Source organism: Plodia interpunctella, chromosome 3, assembly GCF_027563975.2.
Source record: "Plodia interpunctella isolate USDA-ARS_2022_Savannah chromosome 3, ilPloInte3.2, whole genome shotgun sequence".
Taxonomy (NCBI): Eukaryota; Metazoa; Arthropoda; class Insecta; order Lepidoptera; family Pyralidae; genus Plodia; species Plodia interpunctella.
In genome coordinates, this window is record NC_071296.1 from 3,766,228 (window position 1) to 3,794,159 (window position 27,932).

Consider the following 27,932-nt stretch of genomic DNA (forward strand, 5'->3'; position numbering starts at 1 on the left):
TAACAATTTATCAGAGTACTCTAGTTTATCCGATACGGGTCCCACAATTACTCAATTTCCTGCGTGATGCCTAGATAATCAACCTAGACGTTTAGATTATGGTTGTAAATCCCAACTAGACAACCGATTCTATTCGCTTGTTTTTATTGGCTGTATAACGCCTTACAATCGAGATTAGAAAGCAGAGCAAACTATTATTGTAGGAAAGTTCTTATTAGATTATAGAACGGAGGAATAACCGGCGAGTAATGCGGTTACATGAAAGGTTTTTCAGTTGTAATGCATTGAAAATTTCAAGCATCAAAAGAAATTGTCTTGGATTGGGTCATTGCAATAAATGTACCAGAGTAAATGAAACGGGTTCGTCGTGGTCTAGACAAGTAGGCGCCGATGCAAAGCGCTATAAATGACGAGAACGTCACTGAAATGACCTATAAAAGTAGCTGTATGATCATAAACCCCATTAGGCGATATTCCAGACTAAGTTCTTAAATTCGATTGCTACGATCATATAGGGCCAGAGGTCTTGGCTTCGCTTGAGTAAAACCATAATAAAAAAATAACTAGGTACATACCTAGTTATTTTTTTATTATGGTTTTATTACTCCTGAATATTTCGTCTGTCTTTTGCTAAATTTCATCAACATTGGTTAGCTAGTTTTTGAGTGTATTCATTACAAACAAAAATAAAAATCTTCTCTCTTTATAATCTTAGTATGGATGAAGTAAATACATAACAGTTAAACTTGGTTCATGATAGCTTTCAACCTCAGAACAATCAGACAAAGACAAACAATAAATAAAACAACATTAATAAAGAAACACTCGAAAATCCATTTACATGGTGTAATTAAAACTGTTCTAAAAATAAAGTTCAAGTCGTGTTCAATGTTTATCGGAGAGTCACTGCATTTCTTACATCAAGTGGCGCCGCGTAATGATGCAAAAACTGGTCAAGTGATTGATGCACACATCCATTGAGGTAATTTAAAATAATGGACATTAAATTATGTAAACAGGTATACCACACAAGTTGAAGGGTTACCATCTTACTAAGTATCCTGTCGATATGAGAAAAAAACAACTTTCCGAAAATTACATCTCAACGCAACGTGATAAGAGACATATGAAACAAAAATTGGTGGGAGAGGATATGGTCAAACACCAGTTTGTAAGTGATGATACACGGTACCCCAGTGCTGGAGTGATCAATTTGAGTCATTTGTCATGAGCGGCTATGCGCGTGGGCGTAACGAGCACCGGATCCATCCATCCGCGTTTTTAGTATCTAAATTTTGCAATAAAGTTTTTATGTAACACTAGAGGTCGATCTACGACGTGTTGAGTCGATCTCGGTTCGATACGCTTGAGAATCTCTTGTCTAGAAATCAAATCCGTAGTTCAAGGTATCGCGTATGATTGATTTACTGTGGTGACAAAAACAATAATATTAAATTTGACACGCGAGGATAGGATTTCATGAACAATGAATCTGACTCAATGAGACATTGAGCTAGATTATCTAAATATTTAGTTTTTATGGTGATACTAAATTATTATTTCTCTAATGTTATTTGTTTACTTTAGGTCTTGTCTCATAATAATAACATTAGCACATGGAAACTTTCTGACCTAGCACAAGTTTGCTGTGATGGATGAGACTTGATTAATGTATGTGTCCAGTACAGTCACGTACCATAAAGCCATTTACTATGGCCATAAACTTTTAGATAGTCACTATGATGTGATTAAAAATTTATTTTTGTTGATCTATGGTAAATACACGTGATAAAGATAATAGGGAAGTAAATGTATAATTAATTTGAAACACTTCATACTTTTTGTTTCCATTTTTAATGTTTCTATGTTAAACTATGTTTAAGCTAAATTTTGATGCATTACAATGGCGGTTGGATTACAAAAGAATATTAGTCATGAACATATAACTATTTTATGGGCTCCGATTGCACGTTTAGTAAGTAAAATTTGTTATCGCATTACATGATTTTAATGTTTAAGTAACCAATGGTAGCCTATTACAGGCTAAAATGCGAAAAACATGACGTGTGTGACACACGTTACGCCACGACGATAGAAAATAAGCAAGAAACAAAGAATTATTACGCAACTAGAAACAATAAAGTGGCGTCTAGACGTCATTACTATTATAAAACAAATTCTACTGCCGCTTCTGAACGCGATAAACTGAAATTATTTGAATGTTAATAAATAATTTAACCAATCCCCAATGAAGCGACAGAAATGAAAAAAATATGTGTATTTTTGACCCTAAAGTTACTATAAAAAATTTGATGTCAAAAGCTATTATCAGTATCAGAACATAATTAATTTGCACATGTATGTAGAATTTGCAAAACAATAGCTACATTAGCGTGTTCATTTATGATAACGTAGCTTCAGCTCTAACACGCTATAGTGTAACACAAAATGTAAGCTTCCGGATAGACAAGAATTTAGCGGTTACGTACAGCACTGTTTACGAAAAATTCGAAGACCTTGTTACAAACACAACATTTAAGATATTGAGAGATTTAAATAAAAACGACCATTTATCTTTGATCGACACACAATACAATTGAAGATGTCGAAGAGGCAGATAATAAAAGGAAATATTGTAGACTTTACGTAAGCTTGCGAACGTGCGCAGTCGCCAATGATTTACAATTTACCATGACAATTATCGTATTTCCTTTGTATGGGGCTCGAGCAAGGCCAGGATGCAGTTACGTGTCACTTGGATTCTGCACGCCAAACAAGGCAGATCGCTGCTACAGCAAGTAGTAGAAACAGTCCGCTATCAGATGATTGTTGTTACCGGTGCAGAGGTCATGGCAAACTACTAATACAGTACAGAAAAGTAATGTAGACCACCGAGGTGTCTGACGTATGCTAGCAACCACAAAAACTAGTAAAGTATTAAATCTGTGACTTGGTAGATGAAATAAATCAATGATTCAGGCAAATGTAAGAGGGATTAGTAATAATTAAACTAAAACCTAATAGGGTATATGGAGTGTCGAGTTTTCCGGCCTTGGGAGCCCGGCAAGGGCAAGTTTGAGGGGTGGTAGACATAGGGGTGGCCTCGCGCCACACCGTTTATTTTAGGCCCTTAATATCTATAATGAAGTGAAACGTTACGCAATTCTAATTGTATTTTTTCTGTAACTATTTTATATAATGAAGGAGGTCAAAGCTAAGTCACTGATGAGGAATGTAATTTTTCCTTAACAGTTTATAAGGTGATTAAGCTGAGAAATTCTTGATTATATGTTTTATAGTACGTACAATGTGAATAAATTCTTTGAAATTCCCACTTAGCAATCAAAGGGAGAGTCGTGGCCTTTGGTTACAAGTGCCATTGGATAAATGGTTACAATATAAATATGTGTGAAGTCTGACCAAAAAGGGAAACATACTTATGCACATTCATAACAAAAGGCACACACACAAATGGAAAAAGTTAAATATATATGTAACACAGCCGAAAACTTAATAGATTGTTAAACGCTCCTCTGAAAATATATTTTTACACATAACATTAATATCTTTGACTACAGATTCGATGATTTATATCTACTATAGGCTATAGCATACCCCCGAAAAGCATATCCATGATATAAGAGTCCCCGGAACAGAGCAATTTTGATAAAGACAATTCTATCTAGGGCATCTAAATCAATCCTAATAAATTCTAGACAGATCGAGGCTAAATATAGCGACCAACTAATTCATTGTTAAATGCTGATTATTGTAACTGATACATAGACCCAAGGTCCGTATCTGCCGTATTACGTCCTACTGATAACTGATTTCGACATTAGGTCCTTTAGCCAGGCATTGTTTCTAATCATTTAGCGGTCCTAGTTAGCATTGTTATTAATATTAGCAAAATCCGAGTTACGCAAATACTAGTTCTCGGGGTTTTAGATGATGTTCTAATAGCACCTGATTATACTCATGAATATTCTAGCACATTTTTTGTGGACGTGAAAATAAATAGTTAATAGCACCTGTTGTATGATTCCATTGTATGTACAATTTTACACTTAACAATATATTTTAAATAATAAAGACAAATTTAAGTAAATTTCAATAAAATACCAAAAGTACAATTACGAAATAGTATCGTTATCACTGTTTACATTTTGGGAATGTTGTTCACGATCACGAACATAATAGAACTTACCAGAGAAGCTGATTTTCGTTTCGACCGGCATCTTCAAATATTCAAATATAAAAAAAATCTTCAATTCGCTTCGTATGGGGTGGTGTTGTGAAGTGATTGAGATTTTTAGCCGCCGATGGTGTGTGTAGATATATTATGTAGCCGTGTATCAAGTCAACTGTACGCGCGTCTCGGTCGCCCGCTAAGAGTAAACTGCCGGTCCTACGCCCGCGCTCCGCCCTCGCTCCCGATATTCAGGCTCCACTGTTTTGGTTTCCCGGCGCCCGGCACACCGCCCTACGTTTCAGTTTTAGAGGGAGGCTTTTATAATGCGACGTAATAAATATATTCCTCTGATTTAGGTACTTTTTGAGCCTTATTTTCATCAACGTTTACATCAACTGTAAACTAGAACGTATTCTAGTTTACAGTTTTACTTTGTTGTCTTCATATATATAATACACACAAGATACAATTGTTGTTGGTATTTTATTAAGACTTTTTAAGATACTTAAGGATTTAGTACAAAAAATACAATATGCTAGCTAACGAATTTAGGGGTCGAGACTCGAGAGACAGATATGAAACCTCTTTCGGATTGAGGTTGATGCCTGAGGTTGAGCATAATGCCACCAAAAGCTATTAAGTATTCTGTGTCAGCAGTAAGAAACTCCTGAATATTTATTAATATAAAAATTTTTATGTGACATCAACTGTAAACAAAATATACATTGTGGAGACGACGGTGGTAATGAAAACTAAGTAAGCACCAGTTTATTAACCGTAGTTATATTTGCTCATCTCAAGTGAGCGTTTAATGTACCAACGCAAAGTAAAGAAGACATTGTAAACATATTTCACAAGAACGGCTATCTTATCAGTATGTCTGATAAGATGTGCGTGCCGCGAATTTCTTAGGCCACTCCTATCATGAAGAATCCTATTCATCCATTCACTTAGTTTCACAGTGGAATTTCTTATCTGTTATACGAAAGGTATTCGAAATAGCAAAGCGATGATGTTCTATCATTTTACTTGATTCAAAATCTGAAATTAAATATGTAACTTTGTTTTTGACGACCTCAGTGGCGCAGTGCTTGCCTCGGAAGCGAGAGGTCCCGGGTTCGATCCCCGGTCGGGTCATGATGGAAAATGATATTTTACTGATTGGCCTGAGTCTTGGATGTTTATATATGCATTTGTTATAAAATTTTGTATCGTTGAGTAAGTATCCCATAACACAAGTCTCGAACTTACTTTGGGGCTAGCTCAATCCTAATATATTTATTATATTTAACTGCATTTTTGTTGTATTTTTTGAGAAGGCAAGCAAACTCTACTTTTACCATATTAATTTGAATATAGTACTATGTTATGTATGTTGTGCATACGAGTAAAACCCAATAAATCAACGTAGCCCTGATGATTCAACTATTAAGCCTAGATTATTTCATATAACCTTCGATCAGCTAGGACCTAGGCCGAATAAAAAAGGGATTACTCTATAAGCTGTAGTCAAGGCGCAAAGCTAGGAAGTTGTGAAACTTAACAAGGCGTCATGAGAGGTATCGAGGCACGGTCGAACTGACCACGATTTCTAACAGGTCAAAGAAAGCGAGTTGCTGAGGTCGGGCTAAGAACAAGTGAATCACGACTCCTGTTTCGAAAAGATATTTGTAGTTATCATAGTATGATTATTATAGTCCAATTCGCTTCAACACCTTTCACCACAATAAGTGACCTAACAAAGGCTAATTTACAATGGAAAGTAAGTTTGGACATGCAAAAGGAAAATAGCAATGCTTTTGAACGGTTAAGCTTATGTAATGATGGACGATAAAGTTCAAATCGCCTTTCACTAAGTGCATCTACGATACGATTTCACGCACCTATTGGGGTTATGGTTCCGTTTCTGAGAGAAATAATAAATAGGCGAGGACAATGACGTGTCTCGCGTCCATCCTCCAGGGGCAAGGTTTTCTCGAGACATGTCGACTTGACAGTGGTGAATTATCTTTTATGCAAACCAAGCACGCGACACAAGAGGTGTAATAAGGATTGCTTTGACAAAAAAAAAGCGGCCAAGTGCGAGTCGGTCTCGCCGATGAAGGGTTCCGTAGCAGCAAGTAACATAACATAAAAGTTCTTGTTGATCGATTAACAAGAACTTTTTGCAAAAACTTTTTGCGTTGATTGAATGAAAGGTAAATTGCGGTTTACGATTTATGACGTATAAAAAAAATACTTACTAGATCTCATTCAAACCAATTTTCGGTGGAAGTTTACATAGTAATGTACATCGTATATTTTTTTGAGTTTTATCATTCTCCTATTTTAGAAGTTGCAGGGACACACACATTTTGGAACTGTCTCTCGCGCAAACTATTCAGTTTAGAAAAAAAATATATTAGAAACCTCAATGTCATTTTTTAAGACCTATCCATAGATACCCAACACGTATGGGTTTGATAAAAAAATGTTTTTGAGTTTCATTTCTAAGTATAAAGTACCCCCAAAATTTATTGTTTTTTCATATTTTGTAAAATCTTAATGCGGTACATCTACTTACCAAGGTTCAACAGTTCTTATAGTTTCGAAAAAAGTGGCTATGACATACGGACGGACGGACAGACAGACATGACGGGTTCCGTTTTTGCCATTTGGCTACGGAACCCTAAAAACAAAACACATATTTGTACTTCAGTTTTACAGAATTCTCCAGCTGTAGACAGATATATAACGACGAATAATTAAAACGAGCGACCGAAAAAACACTTAACGACGGGGTCATTGACTATTTACAAAATTAATTATATTTGAGGCAAAAAAAATGAATTTACATTCACTCGTTATACTACCCATTTGTAAATTGAAGAAAAGAAAAATATTACATGAGAATAGATTTCCAATAACAAAAAAACGTTGTGCATTTTTGACGTTTTACGAATTTTCAATCCCGTGTCCTGACGCGAGTTTAACTTTTTTCACCCATCACAAAAAGTGCTCAACGCCAACGCAAGAAGTTTTCACTTCAAAAATATTATACTTACCCAAAGATTTCAAATTCATTAACAATTTAACATGTTTCTATTTCAATATTAAATTCAGTGTATTTTTAGTAGGGAACTTACGATGACCTAGTGAAAGAGCGTCTTTGTGTTTTGCTAGCTCAGTTTTATGAGGTCGGTCGACGGTCCCTCGAGGGTCGGGAGTACGAATACTTGAGATGGCAAGCGCTAGATGAAAGGAGCTCGTAGTAGGTCAAAAGGGGAGTCTTGTACTTAACTGAGAAATTTCTCTTGTAAATTTGCAAATGTATTTACAGTTATGTAGGATCTTTTGCATAAAATACCAATAATGTTTTAAATATTCTGCCGTATTTATCTGACAGATATTATTTATTTATTTGCAGACTTTTATTACAAAAATTAATAAGTTCGCACGGCCGCTTCCGTGAATAACTTTCTCAATTTTCTTGTAAGTATATTTTATTTTAATAGCTTTCAGTTAATGATTTGTTTCATCACTGAAATAATTGATAATAGGTACTTAAATATGGTTTTTTGATTTTCTGTCAAGAATTCATTCAACACCGGAAATAACTAAACTTTGCTAAGCTCACACAAAACGTTGTTTATGAGACCACATTGCGGCGCTGAGCGCAGAGTAAACCTCCGCTTTTGGACTCAAGACAAATGAATGCCTAAGTGTTCTGTTAGCACATACCGACGAACTAGTCATGTATATAATTAATTGTTGACATTTGACATAACGCCGGGGCAGTGACCGACATATCGGCTCCGAGGTTGGAAACAGAAGTGGATTTAGGTACCATCCGACTAATAGGGGCGTCAATTTTTTAACCAAAGTTGCCGAAGAGTATCCTGACTTTTACGATTTCCGCCGTCTAGTAGTAGTCGTATACTTGTGAAATTAACAGTCTACCAATGAGCAGGTTTCATTCATGTTTTCCTTCACGGAAGCAAGTGGTGGTCTAATAAAAATAATATTCATGAGACAATTTGAAATTGCAATGTAAATTCGAATAAAATATTGACTTAGGAATTAATAGGTAGGTGTATTACTTACGTAGGGGCGGCGAAAATTTAAAAGCCTAATGGTGCAGTTGTGTAAACTTGCCACCGTTTGGAACCCAAACAATCCTGCGGCGGAGCTGGCGGAAGGCACGTCCTGTCGATGCCGTTCGTGCTCTTTCCTAACTTGAAACCTGATTTACACAGGGTCAGCATTCACTTGAAAGCTAAAATCAGGTCTTGTTTCCTTTTAAATCATCCCGTGATTAGCTCATAATAGCTGAGTAATTCGGAGTCAGAACAAACACCAATATTATACAAAATAACATGTTCTCCACTTCACATGGAAACCAAAAATACTCTATGCGTATTGAAGGAAAATTAAACTTACGCTACATAGGGATAGAAGATCAAATGTCTTAGTAAATTTGATAATAATTTAACATTACAATGGGACAATTGCCGCGTATATTTTCTTGTGACACAATTTTTTTTTTATTATGGAAAGAAATATTATAAAATTAACGTGTTGCTAGCTGATGTTTCATTAGCAGGTGAAAATAAAATCACATACTATTTATGTTTTTAATTGCGTGTTTTTAGTTAGTAATTGAGTAACCGTGAGATTGGTCAAGTCTAGACATTTTTGTTTTTATCTCAGTGCGAAGAAGTGTGACCACGACGACATCCTGCTGAGCAAAAACCTTGTTTATCGACACGTTCACATACTAATCGGCGGCACAAAAACGTGACAGCGAATAAAACACATTGCGAATTTTTATTCCTATTGTCCAAGGACTACGACGTCAAGCAATATTGATGTTTTTCCTTCCTAAGTTTCCACAATAATTAATACAAAGTTTTGTCTTACAGAAGTAATAATCGCCATTACGATGTTCCTTTCCTGCAATCAATTTGGGACCATACCTCTAGAAACAAAATTACTTTCTCGTTTATAATTAGTTAGGACATATTAATTACGTCGTCCTTTTCTATATAATGATCATTAATAAATGAGAAAGTAATTTTGTTCGTTACTTCTTCACGCTCTATCTACTCAACTAATCTTCTTAAAATTTTGCATAAATGTAGTTTGAAGTATGGAGAAGGACATAATATAGGTACCTTTCATCCCGGAAAAATAACTGTTCCCGTGGGAAATATACGCAAGCGAAGCCGCGGGTAAACAGGTAATAATCATAAAAATAAACAGTACGCCGCCGTAGCAAACAAAAGTAAGTAAAAATACTATGTTGTTAATTTATATTGTTGTTTTCTACACTTGCAAATTCAGACTCTGTCACGACCATACAATTAGCTCGATCAACATTGATTCATTAACGTCTGATCTCAATTCTCAAAACGATGATGTCACAGCATTAATCTCATTTGCAATTGTGATCCTCCGTGTTTCTTGTAATATTTCACAACACGAAGAATACCTGGGCTGTTTCACACCTTGCAGCGAGCATCGTCAGAGCGGAACACTTTCCAGTAGTGATTTCAACATACCTACTCCAGTTACGGGAATATCGGATCACCTTCGTTCAGTGAAAGAGCAGGATGTTAGCGACATTTACGCGAATTAAGTTACATCACACATTTAATAGAGACATTGCAACATGCTTCTGGCTAATGAAATGATCACATAATTACGTGTGTGTAAATGACTAATGAATTACAGGCGTCCTGGATAAGTATTATGTTATTGGGAGGCACAAGGCTTTGTTGACAAAAATACCTATATTTTTTATTAATTAAAATCTTAGCAGTCTTAGAAGTTTCCAGCGCACACTGTACAACATAGTGCGTCACAATTTGTCGTAGTATCATTGCCAACAGCGCTGATCTAAAGGATAAACCTCGTTTGCAAGCGACAGAAGATTTTATTAGATCTGTTTATCACAGAGACGTGACCAGGTTTCTCATTATAGCAATTTATAAGACGAAAGTCTTCCTCCATAAAGTGTTGGTTGACGCACAAAACGTGACCCAGCTGATTCCGCAATACCTATATGGCCATGACATGCCAGAAATCCCTCTGAAAATTTGACATTGCGTATGTACTGCAGTTAAAAGGAATTTAATATTGCATGATAAAATTACACGGTGGTCGATGGCATTAAAAACTATAAAAACGGTGTAAAATCCCCACACACGATAGTCACTCTGTCACGCGATTGAGTCACGGTATTACGGGATATGTACCTACCATGCCTCTGAACTATCGAAGTAACAAAAAGTGAAGTATATGAAACTAAAAAATATGTTTTAACATGTACCTACTATGTTAGGAATATTTAAATTATTTCATATTTCATTAAACTTAAGATTTAAAACAAAAAATTAAAATTTTGCGACGTATAGTACACTCCAAATAACGGACACAAAAATATGAAATGTTTACTTTCTGTCGACAAGTCATGTTTAACGGTAATACCTACCGAATGACACTGTAAATATGTCACATACAACTAGGTCAGTCTGAAAGTAAATAATAAGTAATTAATTAAATCATAAAACAAATAATACATATTGCAAGGAGACACAGTGTCTTCGATGTTTATTTTTTAAATCATTTTCAAATTAAAAATGTTTACGTTAATGCAACTGGAAACATCTTATAGTTTATTACATTTATGTAAGTTTAAAGTGGATGGCGCTTCAGATCTACACGAATTTTATCATTATTTATCTTATCTGCATCTGGAGTTGAGTATGTGTGAATGACGACGATGACTCTTTGACATACTTTATTCTCTTACTTGAGCACTTGATACACTTACAAATGTAAATGACGTTTAAAATGAAAAATTAAACTAGATAATAAAAATAAAATTTACTTATTGCATAATAATAAGAAAATTTGTGGAATATTGGCACTGTGATTTTTTAATTACAAAAAGAACATGTCGGATATTTCATAACCACGCATTTGATGCATTGCGAAGGAATAGCGTCGCTGCATATGCAATCTTTCAATTAGCATAAAACTAGCTATCGTTAGAGCAATTCCCATAATTAATTTAATTGAAGGCAGCATTGACATTGGTCTGTCATTATTCTCGTAATCGTTGGGAACGTAACGTACGAAATCGTGTCAATAAACATACATTGTTATTGTTTATTTAATTGTGTTACTTCACAGTGCCAGGGAGATTCATTATTGTCGCAATCTCTTTGTTATGTATGTCTCGAAATCGCATCGGTCAGCTCTCGCTGACAATGATATCAAAATTAACAGGATTATTAATTAGTGTCCCATAATCTCAGCTGATTATAGCAAACAAAAGCACAGAATATAACTTAGGGTACCTCCTACACAATAAATGCATATCTAGAGAACGCCAAATCATAATAGACGATTTTTGTGCCAAATTGATAAGCTTTCTTTTTTCAAAGTTATTACTATTTGTTAAATTTCTTTATATTTTTTTAGATATTAGAAAAAGCATTTTTATATTAAAAATTTAATAGAATTCCTACATAATTGGAATGGATGTATTAACATTTTAATGAGTAAATCAATAATTACTATGGGGAATAACTTGCATCAGAACGATAGAATTCAATAGGAATGTCGTAATTGGTTGTGTGTGGCGCTGGCAGGACACGGAGGTGGAATCGAATTGAATTGGACATGTCCGCCGAATTCCAAATTCCCAAAATTGCTGTGACTACTTGAGAAACGTTTTATAATTGCAAATGAGTCGTGGTGTCTCAAATCAATATCTAACAAGATTGTTACTAACTTGAGAAAAATGGCAATAACATATAAATATTCGGTTTAAAGACATTAAGTAAGGTAAGAGTCATACATAATTATGTATATTATTGTTTGTTTATGGTAAAATCAATAAATGTATAAAACAAAATTGTGTTCATTGCTTTTGGTGTAAATTCTATTCCCGACGTTACATATATGCACAAAAATCTCGTAATTATTTAAAAATATATATTAGATTCAAATTAATAATAAGGAAGCCAGTTTTATACCTTGATGTAACTATCTGGATATTTAAATTGTATATTAATGGTAGAGCTAGATATTTTCTCACGACCTTAGACTAAGCCTAAGATGAAAATAAAACCTCATAAGAATGGAAGAGGTGCGGCCCATTCCGTTTCTATTCTAACTTGACATTTTGTGAACATGTCATTTGGCTGATCGTGGAATAGAATGTTCGAATCAAGGTCGACAGGATCGTGGATTAGGTGTACCTATAGTTGCCTGAATCGCAATGTAAATAAACAATATAATACTAGTATGACTCACAGTCGGACCGACGATTGTAATTGCGCTTACAAGATTAAACACATGCTCGAGAATAATTAATAATACTGCTGCGTAATTCTTTATTCCAAGTATATCTAAAACTTTCACTTATCATTTCGCAAGTTACCTATAGGTTCCGTTCAGAAATAGCATTAGAATCACAGCATTTATTTAAAGGTTACATAATAACTTTTCGTAACAAATTTCAATATTCAGTACGGATTTATAATGTCATGTGATTTATGCGAAAACTTAAGCGGTTTAAAAGTATTCCCGAGATGACATTGCCACGTAGAAATCTATTTTTATTGTACAAATTGCTGAATTTACTCATCGAATTTCTCAAAACTCAAGCAATAACAACAATACACATATGCCATAAAAAAGCCATGGAAACGCAGATGTGCAGCAAGGAAATAGGCGCAAACACTACCAAGTTTCTGACAATTTATTTTAATTAAGACATAAATAAATTGTTTATCTAAATTGGCAATCAAGATCGCAAATTGTCAGCGAAACGGAGCTAGCTATTCGTCATTGCAATCGTGCGCGCGAGTTCCGCTCGTCTATAAGAAAATGTTCACATCGGGAGAGTTGATTGGACATTCGGACTAATTACCATATTTTTAACTTTACACATTATAATATAAATAACATGACGGGTCATTTATTCCCCGTAAAAGGAATTGATAACTCTGCGTCAGATACCCGTAAATGACCGGAATACTGTGGTAGCAAAGATGAGTAGAAGAAGTTATGAGACAAACTTCATGTAATTAATTAAAAGGAAAGGGAGAGCCTTCGATCGCAGTCTGATTTTTGTACACCACTGACATAATGTGAAGATCGTGTCGTAACCGAGGTCTTTTAACGGTAAAGGGAAGATGTACTGTGCTTCGTACCGTTACCGTTGTTGTTGAACATTTATAGGCAATCTAATCTAGAATGTCAAAGCCACAAAACTATACCTTTTAATATGAAGAGAATAAACAACTCAAGGACATTTCTTATGCAAGTAAAATTTTGAGAAATAGTTAGGCACTACATCTTTTATTAGCCATACACAGAGTTGTGGCTTGAGATTTTAAAGTCAAATGAACTTCCAGTGCCGATAAATGAACCAGTGTGATTGCAGTTGCAGTATTAAAGGAATATCTTTTATTTTAACGGTTTTATCTTGAAAACGATTTGCACAATCGAAAGTTATGACATTGTTAATTTACAATACCGGAACGAAAATAGTCTTTACTTTGAGTTAATTACCCGATAAATTATGACCAATTACCGTTAAATCTAGATATAACAGCTCTTCCAATCATTATACTTTCTTGATTAATTAAGATATAGTTTATACTCTTCATAGCAAAAGTATAATATTAACTATTATGTAGACTGTAGAATGACCCGTCTTTCATGGCAGTGTATCACTACATTTTCACGAAACAATGATTGCATGCATTTAATTTTATTGAATACTAGATGTTGACCGGGGCTTCGCTCCCCTTTGAGATAAAATATCGCCTATAGTAATATTGGATAATGTACCTTTCTAATGGTGAACGAATTTTTGAAATCGGTTAGGTAGTTTCGGAGATTACCCGCCTCAAACATACAAACTCACAAACGCTTACCTCTTTATAATAATAGTATAGATTCATCATGTCAAAATAATTATGTATTCTCGATAGGTAACGAAATTTCCAGCGATTCTTAAAATAAAAATGTTTATTCAGTTTCACATGGAATACATATTTCAAAATTAATTTCACAGTTAAGATGATATGATAAATATTTTTAACACATATTTTCATTTTTTGCTGTTTTTTGTATTGCTTCTTACTGGACGCCCTGAGCAGGCACATTATCTTATAGACATTACAAGAAAATTTGATGTTAAATTATCTACAGTTGGCACTTGACATTACATATGACTTGGTGTATTTATTGAGGTACGATCGGCTGCAAAAGTCCAGTCTAATTCCCTAGGAATAAGGTTCAAAATTATTAATGGTCCTTTGCAGCCCACCGTACACATGGGAGTTGATACGAACGCCAGACAGAATAAGCCAATAATGTCACCCTAATACGATAGACATGACATAATACTTTCTAGTCGACTGTTTCAACCACATGCAATCTAACCTAATCTCTAAATCTTATTAGCGTTGGACAACGGTGCGAATAGCTATCAGTCTTTATACTAACTTGACCGCAAACAGAGATTTAATCTAAATCAAGAGCGGTTTTCATCATAATTTTTATTATACCGGAATTCTCGTTTGTCTTCTCTCGTACTGCAGTGATAATTTATAAATTCGAAAGATCCATGATAATAAGTTATTTTGATATTGTTCTATCACGTCTAGCAGATTTTGATAAAATTTATAGGAAAAGGTTTATTAATTCAAATAACTCTGGAATGCCCCCAGAACCGGAAGGATCTAATCCAAATAAAAGTTAGAATGTATAATTTCATTGGTAATGACAGTTTTAAGGTCTTGTCTTGACGAACAGGCACCCGTCACCGTCACGCATTATATTATACTGGCATGCCTCGGAGCTGGTTGAGAGAAAGTATTTCCAACAATGGAAGACTCGTTGAAACGACAACGGCCAAAACACGAATGCGCCATTTTCGGCTCCCAACTCTTGTTACTACTAGAATTGTAAAAAGAGTAAAAACTAAGTGCGGAAACTACCATCCTTGACATGTTAAAGGAAGTGTTAGCTTTAATTGAACACTTGTTGCTTTTACGACGTTTTAAATTTATTAGTAATTTTGGAAATTAAGTCTCGTTAAAGCATTTTTATTGCTTCTATTCAGTATTGCTTTTATTGAGTCATTTTGGGCAGTTTGTCCTGTAAAACCACTTCCACTAATGAACTATAGGAACTATACACAAAAAGATTACAAGACCTAGTACCTGGCTTATCTCGTAGTGACTCTTTTACACTATCCTACTAATATTAGAAAAATATAAAATACAATTTGGTACACGAATATAATATAACCTGGAATAACACATACTTTAATACTTTTTATCACGAAATTCACGGAAGCAAAGCCCCGGGGCGCAGCTATTCATTTATAATTTTGTGTGTAGATATAATTCTATAATATTTAAATAGAATAGATTAACTACTAAAAACTTAAAAAGATCCCATTTGTCTATATGTATATCCTGTATACGCGTACATACATTACGCGTTCAACCATCAGATAACACGTTATTGTCTTTACAGTTATCTGAAGGTCGTACTACTTTAAGAGAGTTTTTGTCGGGTCCTATTATGAATATAAAAACAATAACTGTTAAACGTTCACTTTTACAAACTGGATCGGCCAAATATGGATCTTGTTTTTCTATGTAGCGTCGTAGTTACAAGTTGACGTCAAATATTTTCGAGCATTATGTGAACAAAACGTATTGAATTTGTCAAGGCTTTTGCTATCAGATAACATTCATCAGTATATTGTATTGTCATGCGAGAATTGTTAGAAAAGATTAAAGCAAGAAAAATAAAGAAGTATGTAGGTAGGGGTATAAGTAGGTAACCCTTAATGTATTTCTTCTACTCATACTTGGCTGGTATTTTATTTTGAGGCCAAAGATAGTAAGTATATACTACTAATTTTTTGAATTTAAGGCGTGGATCCTAAGCCTGTTTCCTGGGGAGATGTGCATTTTGTTAAGAGAAAATATGTAACTAGAATAGGATTTCTGGTGGTGCGGCGGTTTATTGCTAGATAGAAGGCATGTATGGCCAAATCGAAGATATTATGACAATTTCGGTAAGAAATATTGAAAGACCACAATTAAATTATTATGGACTGGCAGAAAAAGATACTGAAAAATATGATTTTTAATATACAAACTCAAAAATATCATTGGACGATATTGCAGTGTTTTTGGCGATCTATTCAGAAAATATCGTCACATTCACCCAGCCAGAGAATCCAGAAAGCTTCACAGATAGGTACCTACTTTAATTATCTAGTTAATTTTGTTTGTCGTGAATTGGAATCTAAAACGATTTGATTGGCGCCGACTTACTATTCGTAGGCGCCGACCGAAGTGCATTAAGCATTCACTTTCGGTACAATACGATAAAAAGTAGGTAGCCAAAAGAGTACCTACTCTTTAGGCTTCTTGCTGAATGAAACAAATTTTTAAGTTGATCGTGTTGTCTATCCTAGAATAAAAATGGATTACTCTATGTTGTTCTATTAATCTTATTTCTCATTCTTTACTTCATTTGTTCTCTTTCTTTAAAAGAAGATAGGTACCTACACAGAGTTAGTTTCTATTTAAGATTCCCGGATTCCCTATTCTAAGACACAGAAGTGCGATCAAGCAGGATTATGTTAATGTGTTGTCATTTTTATGCCCAGTGACAGCGGAATGTCGTCGAAAAATATTTCCTTCGAGTTGCCTTCGAGTTGCCTTCGAGTTTTCTTCAGCGCCGGACTACAAGCATTAATTGTAATTGCGTGATATGAAGGAATTTAAATACCAAAATACTGGTTTTCTATCCGCCACCTTCAAGGTCACACATTAGATGCTTCTACTATACATGTTTGACTAGGTACATTTTAAGATGGTAGAAATGTTGATGTCACAAGCAGTGCCATGCACCTCATCGATATAAATGACGATGACGCTATTTGAATGAAAACATGTATTTCTGCTGGTGTATATACATACACTTATATTTCAGCTTTGAGCCATTTAAAATAATGAATTATATGATTGTTTATAGTTTCTATTTTCTCTTAAATGATATTTTTGTAACAATTATGTTATAAGTTTTGGACAATAAATAATAAATAGTCTAATCAACCGGGTATGCTATCTTAAAAAAACTAAATTAATAAAGCAATAGTCATTAGAAGTACTAAGTAATAAAATCATAAATGTGTGGATGTATTGTAAATTGCCACATTAGATAATGTGTGTATTATCATGATCTGCATCTTTTGTAACTGGGACAGATATTGCAACATGAATAAGAAACATGTGGAAATTGTAATGTGTAAGTAAAGAAGGTTGAAACTCAAATAGGTAGTGTATTGTATATAAGTATAAATAATATGAATATATGGAAATTAATACACTACATTTGAGTTTGCTTGGGATAATATAGAATATGTAGATTAGTAGGTGGCTGCACTCTCATTGCAACCTTGAAGTTTAAATGTAACAAACATTCAGTCTATTCCAATCTCTGTTGTGACAAAATGAGTCATTTAATTAAACATTGCCATCGCAAACATTTCTGCAGAATTAGCTACCCCAATGGCCTTGCTAGCAGTTTAAAGGTTATTGCAGATAATAGGATCGATTGAGCTACTAACTAAAGTCAAATCTATCAATGATTGGCTACACAGCTCATCTTATGAAGCTCCAAACTCTGCCCGTAATTGGAATTGCATAAATTGATGATGAAATTCAATTATAATGAATTAATAGCAGCAACTAACAATAATCTAAAGACAACATAAAACAATGATTGTCAATTGCAGTTTGTGTAACTGGATACAACATGATCTATAGACAGTCATACATTATAATAAATTTCAATACATAAATAGGTACTATAAATGTATAGTAGAGTAATATAATAAATCAACTCACCAGTCCGTGGAGAAATGGGGACTGCAGGCTTTGGGGCACTATTGGAGCATAGCCTCCCAATCTTAGTTGGTGGCTTGAGGCCTGATGGTTTGGGCAGAGATGAAGGCCTTGTTGAGTCAGGTCTGGAGGCGGTTGCTGTGCTGGTTGTGGACAGGTTTTCGGATGATGCTGATGAGGCCGGAGCTGGTGTCTGCGGCGCGGCAATCGCAGGCGTATATTCTTGAACTTCACTCATTTTTTCGTTCACTTATTAAGCACTTTTAATACTGTTTCTTTTTTACTAAGAACCCATTATATTACTGAAACCGAGATATTTTTTATACATAATTTTACGTAGGTAGCTAATACATAGTTTAGCGGCACGTTAAATCAACATAGGACTAAAAATATCGCAAGTTCCCGCGCAATATGAGGACGCGTAATCTGGATCACGGCCAATGTTGAGTCTTAGTAAATAATGACTACAAACATATGGGAGATCACGTAATTTGGACGTTTTCAATAAATATCCAAACGAAATCTTGAAAATATAACACGTGAGAATTACTTACTTGTGTTCTGGTATTAAAGCACACCCCAATTACTTTCTATTGATAAGAAGTTAAATCAATATGACCATATTTATTGGATAGCTACCTAGTCATAAAAAGAAAATAACGGCATACCTTGAGGAAATGGAGCACAAAAAGTGTTATCCGTAACCTAAAGAAAAACTGGGGAGATTTTTACCGCTCGTCACGACCAGCTGAGCTTGACAATATTGTTATCACTATCACTTCACTAAGCTTTGTAAATTTGCACTTAAACCATGACGAACTTCAAAATATTTCTACACTAAAGTTTGTAAACTTTATAACACATAAATAATGGTAGCGTAAAGCTACGGGCACCGGACACGTAACGGAAAATAATTCATAGCAAGCAATACAATACGATCGCCCGTCCTTCCATCACAAATGTTTCCAAACGTCAAATCAAAGCGTTTTGTTTTGAAGTCGGTCTTACTAGCTTTCAAAGTTAACTTATTACCTACCTACTAGATGAAGTTCCCGACACTTTTTGTCTTAGGTTTATAGATTAGTCCTCGCTTGCGACTCATCACAAGCTGAGTCGATCTCAATGCTCAAAAAATAACCACGTAAATAAATACCACGGTAGGTGCGACTAAATATCGACCAAGATTTTAGTTGCATATTTTACACACGAGAAGACTAAAACAAAACGCAAAATGTTTCTTTCTTCTCTGTTTTCATCAGAGATCATCATCCGAAGTAGGTACTTAATAAATCTTGTTTTTTTTTTGCTTTCTTCATCATCAGTGTACAAATTCGTTTTGAATATTACGCAAAGCACAGCGCAGATGGCACTATTGGTACACCTAAGGTACACAAACATTGCCAATGGAGGCAAAATGCGCCAATTTTCAATATTGTTGCAGATTTATGACCAAAAATACCTTCTACTCAATCGTGGTGCGAGTTTAAGGAAAAAGGAAGGATTTAGCGGATTATCCTGAAAATAATATCACTATTTTAGGTTAAGTTCTGCAATTTTTGGTCAACTGTGGTCATAAACTAATATAATAAACTTGATTTTGACTGAAGATCTTACCTGTATGAAGTCCATATTTTAATAAGTTTTCACGTGTGCAGTGCTCCGAGCTTTTTTTCGACCGTTTACTGGCTTGAAAATTTTACAGCGTGAGGCGTTTCCCATTTTTTTCGAAGTTTTTTATCTTATGGAAAACGATTTTTCCCAAAATTTCGGCACCCGATTATGCTCCATTGTTATATATTTTTACAAACGAATGCTTACATAAATAATGAAAGGATTAATAAAGTACTCTAAAATAAACGTTTTAATCGACATAGCAAAAGGCGGCAAAGTTTTTGTATACGTAATATACAGTATTGTACTCTGGCGGGATAAATGTATAGTAATACTCCCTATTTTTATCAATAAATGGAGTCTAGAGAGAACTATGTCCTATGTCATTGTCTGTCAATCTGTCATTGTCATTGAGAAGTTGCTGACAGGACAACATGCACGCGAACTTCAAGCAAAGCAAGCAAAAATATTGTGTGTGCGTGCATGGTGATGTTAGGTATTTTACTTCTTTAACATACAATTTGTGGAATTCGTAAATAATCATCATGAACTTTATTTCACAAGGTTGATTTATTTTATCCGTAAAAATGAAGCTCGTCTTCAAAAGCATCGAAAAAGATGGTTGTGGGTGAGTAATGTCTTCATGTACATTTTAAAGACAAAGATTATTTACTTGAAAACATGTGGGATTTTGGTAAATAATTGACTATTTTATTATATTCAGAAGTATTGGGCTTATCCCGGAGGAGCCCGAGGATATGTGGCACGCGTACAACCTAATTGCTGAGGGCGATGCTGTAACAGCATCTACAGTGCGTAAGGTCCAGACGGAATCTTCCACAGGATCTTCTACGAGTAACAGAGTGAGAACTACACTCACTATAAGCGTGGAAAATATAGATTTTGATACGCAAGCATGTATGCTACGATTGAAGGGGCGAAACATCGTGGAAAATCAATATGTTAAGGTAGATATGTTATATTTATTTATTGAAGTTTGCATAATGTATATAAACTGCTGAACTTAATTCTAAAAGCATTCTCTGATAAAATCTGTAACATATTATAATTTTATTTTTGTAACAGTTATTATAACTTTACTTTCTCTGCACCATGCATGCATGAAAGGAAATGAGTAGGTGATCCTAAACTGAGACTAGGGTTTATTTAGTATTATGAATATGATTTTTTTGACCCTATATTTTAGATGGGAGCTTACCACACACTGGACTTGGAACTAAATCGAAAGTTCACATTGCAAAAGGCACTATGGGACTCGGTAGCCTTGGAGCGGGTGGACATGGCCTGCGACCCTGCGGTCAATGCTGATGTGGCAGCTGTTGTGATGCAAGAAGGTCTAGCTCATGTGTGTCTTATTACACCCTCAATGACACTGGTTAGATCAAAGATAGATATCACAATCCCTCGAAAGAGGAAGGGGTTTGCGCAGCAACATGAAAAGGTAGTCTGTTTTTTTTAAATATATTTTTTTAATAATATAAAATAAGATTGTACAGTATGCTTTAATAATTAATACTGATTTTATTATGCTAAAGTTTACATAATAATCTCTAAAATTGATGTAGAATATCCTTTAGTATTAACTGCAGTAATAGGTAACAATTTTTGAGCTTGCATTTAGCACCCTAGATCTTCGCCACCCACCTGGCCAAATTGAGGTCGACTATGCTCAAAATAATTTAAAAAAACCTGAAGAACAACTCATAGAACTGGGTGAAATGGCCCTAAATCACTTTTAATAATCAGTCATGTTTTTTTTGTTTTATTTTAAGGGTTTGAACAAGTTTTATGATGCTGTAATGCAGGGAATCCTCCGACACATTGATTTCAGCATTGTCAAGTGTGTGATAATAGCATCTCCTGGGTTTGTGAAGGATCAGTTCTTTGACTACATGATGCAACAAGCGATAAAGACCGATAACAAATTACTTCTTGAAAATAAAGGAAAGTTCTTGCTAGTTAAGGCTTCATCTGGATTCAAACATTCCTTAAAAGGTTAAATGAAATATCTTGTATCATATAAATGTGACTATTAAATTTGTTTGTATGTAAATTAATTTCTGTTTTGATAAAAAAGCAAGTACAAATAAAAAACATCATACTTATCATATTCTTCAGACAAGTTCAATAAGCTATGTCATCCTTGCATGTTTTAGTTTGTATACGGCTGTGACGCCGCGAAGCCTGGGCTTATCTTGATTTAGATAAGCTATAACTATTTTTTTATTTTGCCAGAAAAAACATATTCTGAAACAGTATTAACTATGTAGGGAAACAATATATTGAAGACAGCCTTGTGGCTGTCTTCAGGCATTAATTAAAATAAATATAATTTCAGAGGTTCTTCAAGAGCCGGCAGTGATCTCTAAAATATCTGACACCAAGGCCTCAAGTGAAGTCAAGTTACTAGAAAGTTTTTACACTATGCTGCAACTGGAGCCGGCTAAGGCTTTCTATGGCAAGAAACATGTGGAGAGGGCCAATGAGGCAATGGCCATTGAAATTCTAATGATATCTGATAAATTATTCAGGTACCTAATATGTCTTTACATGTTTGGTAATGGTTTCTTACAATGTTAGTGACTTGCCTGACCTTTTCATCACCAAACAAGTTCTAGTTATTACTTTACAAATTTGAAAATAGTAAAATTTTTTTTGCGTAATCTTTACTTGGCAGAGAAATCTCATATTTCTCTCTTTAATTTATGAAATAAATATGTCTTACACATCCCAATCACGCAACGCAGCTAAAAACTTTTCGTTTTAACCTATTAAAACCCACCTACCTAGTCTGTAACACAGATATAAAAACATTCCTTGTAATTATTTTTCAGATGTCAAGACATACAACAGCGAAAAGAGTATGTTGCGCTAGTGGATTCAGTTCGAGAAAATGGTGGAGACGTCAGGATATTTTCCAGTATGCACGTATCTGGCGAACGTGAGCATTACAAGATTTCATAAAGGAAATGAACATATCGTCGCAAGTCCTTAAGGTCCCCCAAGCCTAAGGGCTTGCCAAAACGAGCATGCAGAAATAAATTTCAATTAAAATAATTTAGCTGCACTGGAGTTTTAACCCTATATTAACTACTTTTCGTATTTGTTTCGGAAAATATAATTTTAATAAACCTAAATAATATTTTCGGAAGCCCAAACCTTCTGGAATGAGAAAATAACCGATTTATCTATATTTCAGAACTGGATCAGCTGACTGGTATAGCAGCTATCCTCAGATTCCCCATGCCGGAGCTCGAAGATAGCGACGCTGAAGACGACAGTGATTCAGATTAATTTGATATGAAAACTATTTTTTATTCAATCATTTGGCTTTAATGCCTACAATATTGACTGAGCATTCGAAATATTTTAAAGACATGTGAAAATTGATTTTTATATTTTATGTATAATCCAGATATTCATTATGTCTTTATTTTACAAGTTCCCCTCATTTGTTATACATATAAGAGTAATTTTAAGCTGTTATAATAATGTAATATTGTACATATGAAAATTGTAGATTAAATAAAACTGTTATTTTGAAATTATTACAATATTTTATTTCAATACATATTCAAGCAGAAGCAGCCTCAAGAGCTTGTGTTCTTTGCTTTCTCTTTTCGTTCTTTTTCTCCAATTTTACTTTCTCGTCGTGAAGGCGCCTCTTCTTTCTGAGCAGCCATATTTCTTTCTTGCGTTGTTCCTGTCCTGCTTTCATGCTCTTATAAAGGTTTCTGTGTTTCTTCCGCACAAGTTTTTCTCTCAATCTGAATGCTTGTTTGTCCTCAATTTCCTTCTGGTACGGGTGTTCTTTGTAAGGGACGCCAGAAGACACTGCCATTGTTTTTTTCTGAAAAAGGGTATAAAAAAATATCCTAAATTATTCAAGTCATATAGATCGTGCCCTTAGAGCTCAAAAGCAATGTATAAGAGCTTTATGTAACGCCGATCCATTAACTTCATGCAGACCTCTCTACAAAGAACTTAAAATTATGACAGCCACTTGCTTGTATATTTACGAAATGTGTGTATTTGTCAAACATAATACTAATTTATTTAAAAAACGAAGCGAAACGTATAAGTATAGCTGCAGGCACCCTAACAGCCTTATATAGCAAAAACAGCTACCAAATGGCTGTTAAAATATATAACAGTCTCAATGAAGATATGAAGTCTCTATCTCTAAATGTGTTTAAAAGGAAACTGAAAAGCTGGCTGGTTGATAACTCATTTTATACCATTAATGAGTACCTACTTTGACTTTTTAATAAATGACATTATCTAATTGTTAATAATTATTCTTACACTTCGATTAAATTTTATGGAATGAGCATTTTTTTATATATTATTTTTTAGAGTACTACATTTAGATAAAATCACATAATTAAATATTTTATAATATAACTTAAAATATCTATTTTGCATGCCAGTGTCTGGTAAAATGTGAGAAACTGATATCTCTTTAAAACCTGTATGTGCACCACATTTCTTAGCATAAACAACATTTACAAATAAAGAATATTTGTATTTATCTTATTCAGCAGTGTTTGTATTATGCTTTTTTTGTTTGAAAAATAATTGAGTTAGGGAAGGTCGGCCAGGGAAATTTCAGGATACTACTTTTTATACTGCTCATGAATACGGCTAATATTCAATAGAAATACTTTTTTTTAATATCCAAGCAGACGAAGTTTTTAATTTTTATTCAAATAAATAATAATTTATTTCTTTAGAAAAATTAGGGACGAGGAAGGTCTGTTTAAAATGATTAACACGGAATTTTATGTTGCGTATTTTTCATTTTTTAGCTGTATAGGTCTTATAGATGATATGTTGCTTAGAAACCGAGATATTGACAATAATAAGTTATTAGCGGACACACGAAATTAACGCGTGGCAAAAGCTAGCATATACTAATATTATAAAAATACGTAAGTCTGTCTTTGTATCCCTATTTCTGATATACTGCTAGATAAATCTGCCAGATAAGATTGGCCAGTTAGCCCTATCAAATACTTGTCAAACAAACACAATGTTTAACGCTATCTGTTTGATATGCTACATTTAGGCTATGATCAAGTATCATGTATTTCGCCGCAGGTCAGTTTCAAGAAACTAGCCTGCGGCGAAATTGGCCCTTAACTTTTTACCTTTTCCTTGGCGATTTTCTTTTTGGCTGGGTCCATATCGTCATCCTCGTCCTCAGATGAAGAGTCCTGTTCCACTTCCTCCTGGTACTGCTTCGTAAGCGCAGTCTCTGCATCTCCTTCTTCGGCAGAGTCTTCAGCTTTTTCCTCGTCTTCATCACTGTCTTCTTCAATGTCGCTGCCTTCTTCATCGTCATCTGCAATTACAATTGAAAAACACAAATAATGCTACTTCTTTGCAATTTGATTAGCAATCTTTAGCATTTTTGACAGTAAAAAAATATTGGCAAAGAAAACATGATTTTCACATTTATGAACGCTAAGTGAGTGGCTATATAGATTGATAATTTAGCAGCAAGATATTCATAACTGTTACACTGTTATTCATAAAAAAAATTAAGCATGCTTTAAGCTGAAGTATCTATGTTTTTGTCATTATTGCACTTTACAAAATTTAGCACTGACATAGTATGTTAGTGCTACACAGATAAAATATGTTGCCTAGGATTCCAAAGATTAACAATACATTTTCTTTTGATTACTTACCCAATGGTTTGAAGTCAGGATCATTTAGAGCCCTCTGTTCGGGTGGTATGTAAACTTGGTCCTTAATTTTGTCAACAAATGGTGATAGATGAGGAGGAAGAACAGCTCCCATCAAGTACTTGTTAATTGGAAGTAGTGTCCTAGCATTCACACTGTCAAACACCCATTGTGGCTGTACATAATATCTGGAAAGATATTGCTTCTCCATGCTGGGACGATCTACAATCTGGTATGTAATGGATTCATCAGATTCATCAAATGTTGCACCCACAAAATGGTTACGGTCCCAAGACACTTCACCACCAAAGCACCGGATTATGAAGACCAGAGGCTCTCTTGGCACTTCTCTATTTATGTAAAACTTAAGGCCTTTGAACAGTGTTTTTAGCTTCTTAACTTTCTCTGCCTCCTGTTTGGCTTCCTCCAATTTTTGGGGATCTTCATCTTCGGTGTTGAATATGTCTATTTCTGGCAATTCTTCAGCTTCATTTGATCCAGTTACTTTTGTCAGTGGTGAGTTCATTGCAGCTATTCTTTCTGATACATAAGCTTGTTCGTCAATGAGGTCTTTGTCAGAGTCTGACAAGGCAGCTGTAAGCTTGGGAGGGTACACCAGATTCAACGCATGATACAACTTGAAGTTTACAAAGCCAAGCATCATTGTATAGAATTCTACGAATGTTGACATGATCTTGAAGTCCACCTCATCTTTGCTTTGTGGCTGAAAAATAATAATTGTTTGTTCAGTTTTTTACAGCAGATTAAAATAGTATTTATTTAAGTTACAATTGTTTGTATAAGCTTATGGTTGGTCTGCTGAGTTGGGAGCACATTTTTAAGGTTTTTCTGCCTCAAACGGAAAAACAACCTTTTATCACTTTGATATTGTCGTCAATATCAAAGTGATAATGAATAAAATTATTGATGTGTTAATTTGTGATGAAAGAATTTTTAAGAAATCTACAACTTGTAATAAGTATTAAGTTTAAATTCATTTCAAATACTTGTTTATATTTCCCCTTTTTTACTTTTAATGTAATAAGTATAGAATTTCAATAAATTTTATATAGTCCGGATTCTAATAGTCATACTAGAAAAAAAAGTGTTATTAGATGTAATCAATTGCATGGCTCACAAAAAAATGTTATTACAATAAGGTATACATTGTACCTGGAACGAGAAATGATGTGGTACAATCCATGTGATTGTCTGGCCTTCCAGCTCAACCTGATAATAGTAACCTTTCACTGACACAAATACTTTGCGGAGTGCTTTAGCCGCAATGACAGCATGCATGAACTCTACCGTCAGCCTTCTGCAGAGAGTGGATTGGTCTCTGGGAACTTTTTTCAGTGAAGGGAAGGTGCTGAACAAGAAGCAGAGAGTGAGGCAGTCGTCCAAATCCCGTAAAGCATCCACAAATGTTGGATACCGCTCTTTTACAATATGGTCAATATTAATTTCTGGGTAATCACGGAAATATTTTCTCATCAAACCATATTGTTTCATTGACCTTGCTTTACGAATCTTTTGTTGATAAACCTGCAAAAAATTGGGAATGGTGGTGGATTATATTTACTGGTGTAATCAAACTTAGAAAAACAGAGATGTTTCACATGATGTAATTATTATACCTTTAGTTCACGAAGCTTCCATATTATAGGTTCGTGTAGTAAAAACTTTATATCCTTGGTGTGGTACAAAGTTTTAATCCCACCTGCACCTTTCTGGGCCCGTTTCCGGTTTCTGGGCTCCCTGGGGTATATTCCTTTGAGTATACAAATACGTCTAAAATCCTTGAGAGTCAACTGTAGCTTTTTCAGAGCAGCCTTTCTAGTCATAAACTGTGCTCCTTCTCCGGATGAATACTGAAATAAATAACAGTTTTGTGGTTAGACTGAACGATAACACGTGTTTTGATTACAATGTTTACGTGTTTACTTACCTTCTTCTTTTTCTTGGACACCATTTTGTGTTTTTATCGATTAAATTAAGATATTACTTATATCAATAAAATGCATAAAAGTATTATATTTTACAAGTAATATTTTATATAGAAAATATTACATGCACAATGTACAAACCCAAACGATGGCAAACTTGGTTGGATTGAAAAGAAAAATGTCAGAATGACATTGACAATTGAATTGATCTGTTTGACATTATTACAATCATGATCATGGATTTAGTAAACGTTTCGTTGTACGAAGTACCTACATCCTTGTATGGAGTACTTACCTACTAATTCCATGTTTTAACAAGCTTTAAAACAAAAAAAATGGTAACGTTACCGCTGTCAAAAGAAGGTAACGGCACGGATTTAATAAGTACTATGTAGTACCTACTAATTCCATGGGTAACGTTACTGGCATAACGTTCGGTGGATGTCGTACGAAACGATTATGGAATATAAAGCTTTAACTAGCTGATATTAAGTAGCTCTATTCCTAAAGAGGATTGATGTCGGATAGAAAGTCG

At 34.5% G+C, this 27,932-nt stretch overlaps 3 protein-coding genes across 19 annotated transcripts in view; 1 reads left to right on the forward strand and 2 right to left on the reverse strand.

Annotated features, from left to right (window-relative positions):
* Positions 1-19,099, reverse strand: part of CLIP-190 (Cytoplasmic linker protein 190) — a 45,129-nt gene extending 26,030 nt beyond the window's left edge. For 10 of the 17 annotated variants that reach the window (XM_053769815.1, XM_053769817.1, XM_064437078.1 and 7 more), the window contains exons 1-2: positions 18,798-19,099; positions 18,133-18,431 (exon numbers count right to left, since the gene is read on the reverse strand). In XM_053769815.1, the coding sequence (XP_053625790.1) occupies positions 18,133-18,367 (235 nt within the window). In that variant the 5' untranslated portion in view covers positions 18,368-18,431; positions 18,798-19,099. Of the gene's footprint in view, positions 1-4,207; positions 4,419-18,132; positions 18,432-18,797 lie in introns of those variants that run through there. The other 7 variants (XM_053769812.1, XM_053769811.1, XM_053769804.1 and 4 more) reach the window with 3 other exon arrangements.
* Positions 19,100-20,146: 1,047 nt separating this feature from the next.
* Positions 20,147-23,309, forward strand: pelo (pelota). Its single transcript, XM_053769401.2, has 7 exons — positions 20,147-20,368; positions 20,465-20,708; positions 20,948-21,202; positions 21,534-21,756; positions 22,100-22,292; positions 22,596-22,702; positions 22,961-23,309. The coding sequence occupies exons 1-7, from the start codon at positions 20,328-20,330 to the stop codon at positions 23,053-23,055; spliced, it is 1,158 nt and encodes a 385-aa protein (XP_053625376.1). The 5' UTR covers positions 20,147-20,327; the 3' UTR covers positions 23,056-23,309.
* On the reverse strand, positions 23,296-27,591 carry LOC128683609 (uncharacterized protein). The gene is made up of 6 exons (XM_053769400.2): positions 27,400-27,591; positions 27,089-27,322; positions 26,625-26,996; positions 25,455-26,175; positions 24,912-25,105; positions 23,296-23,611 (listed from the first exon to the last, which is right to left on the reverse strand). The coding sequence occupies exons 1-6, from the start codon at positions 27,421-27,423 to the stop codon at positions 23,336-23,338; spliced, it is 1,821 nt and encodes a 606-aa protein (XP_053625375.1). The 5' UTR covers positions 27,424-27,591; the 3' UTR covers positions 23,296-23,335.
* Positions 27,592-27,932: the final 341 nt, after the last annotated feature.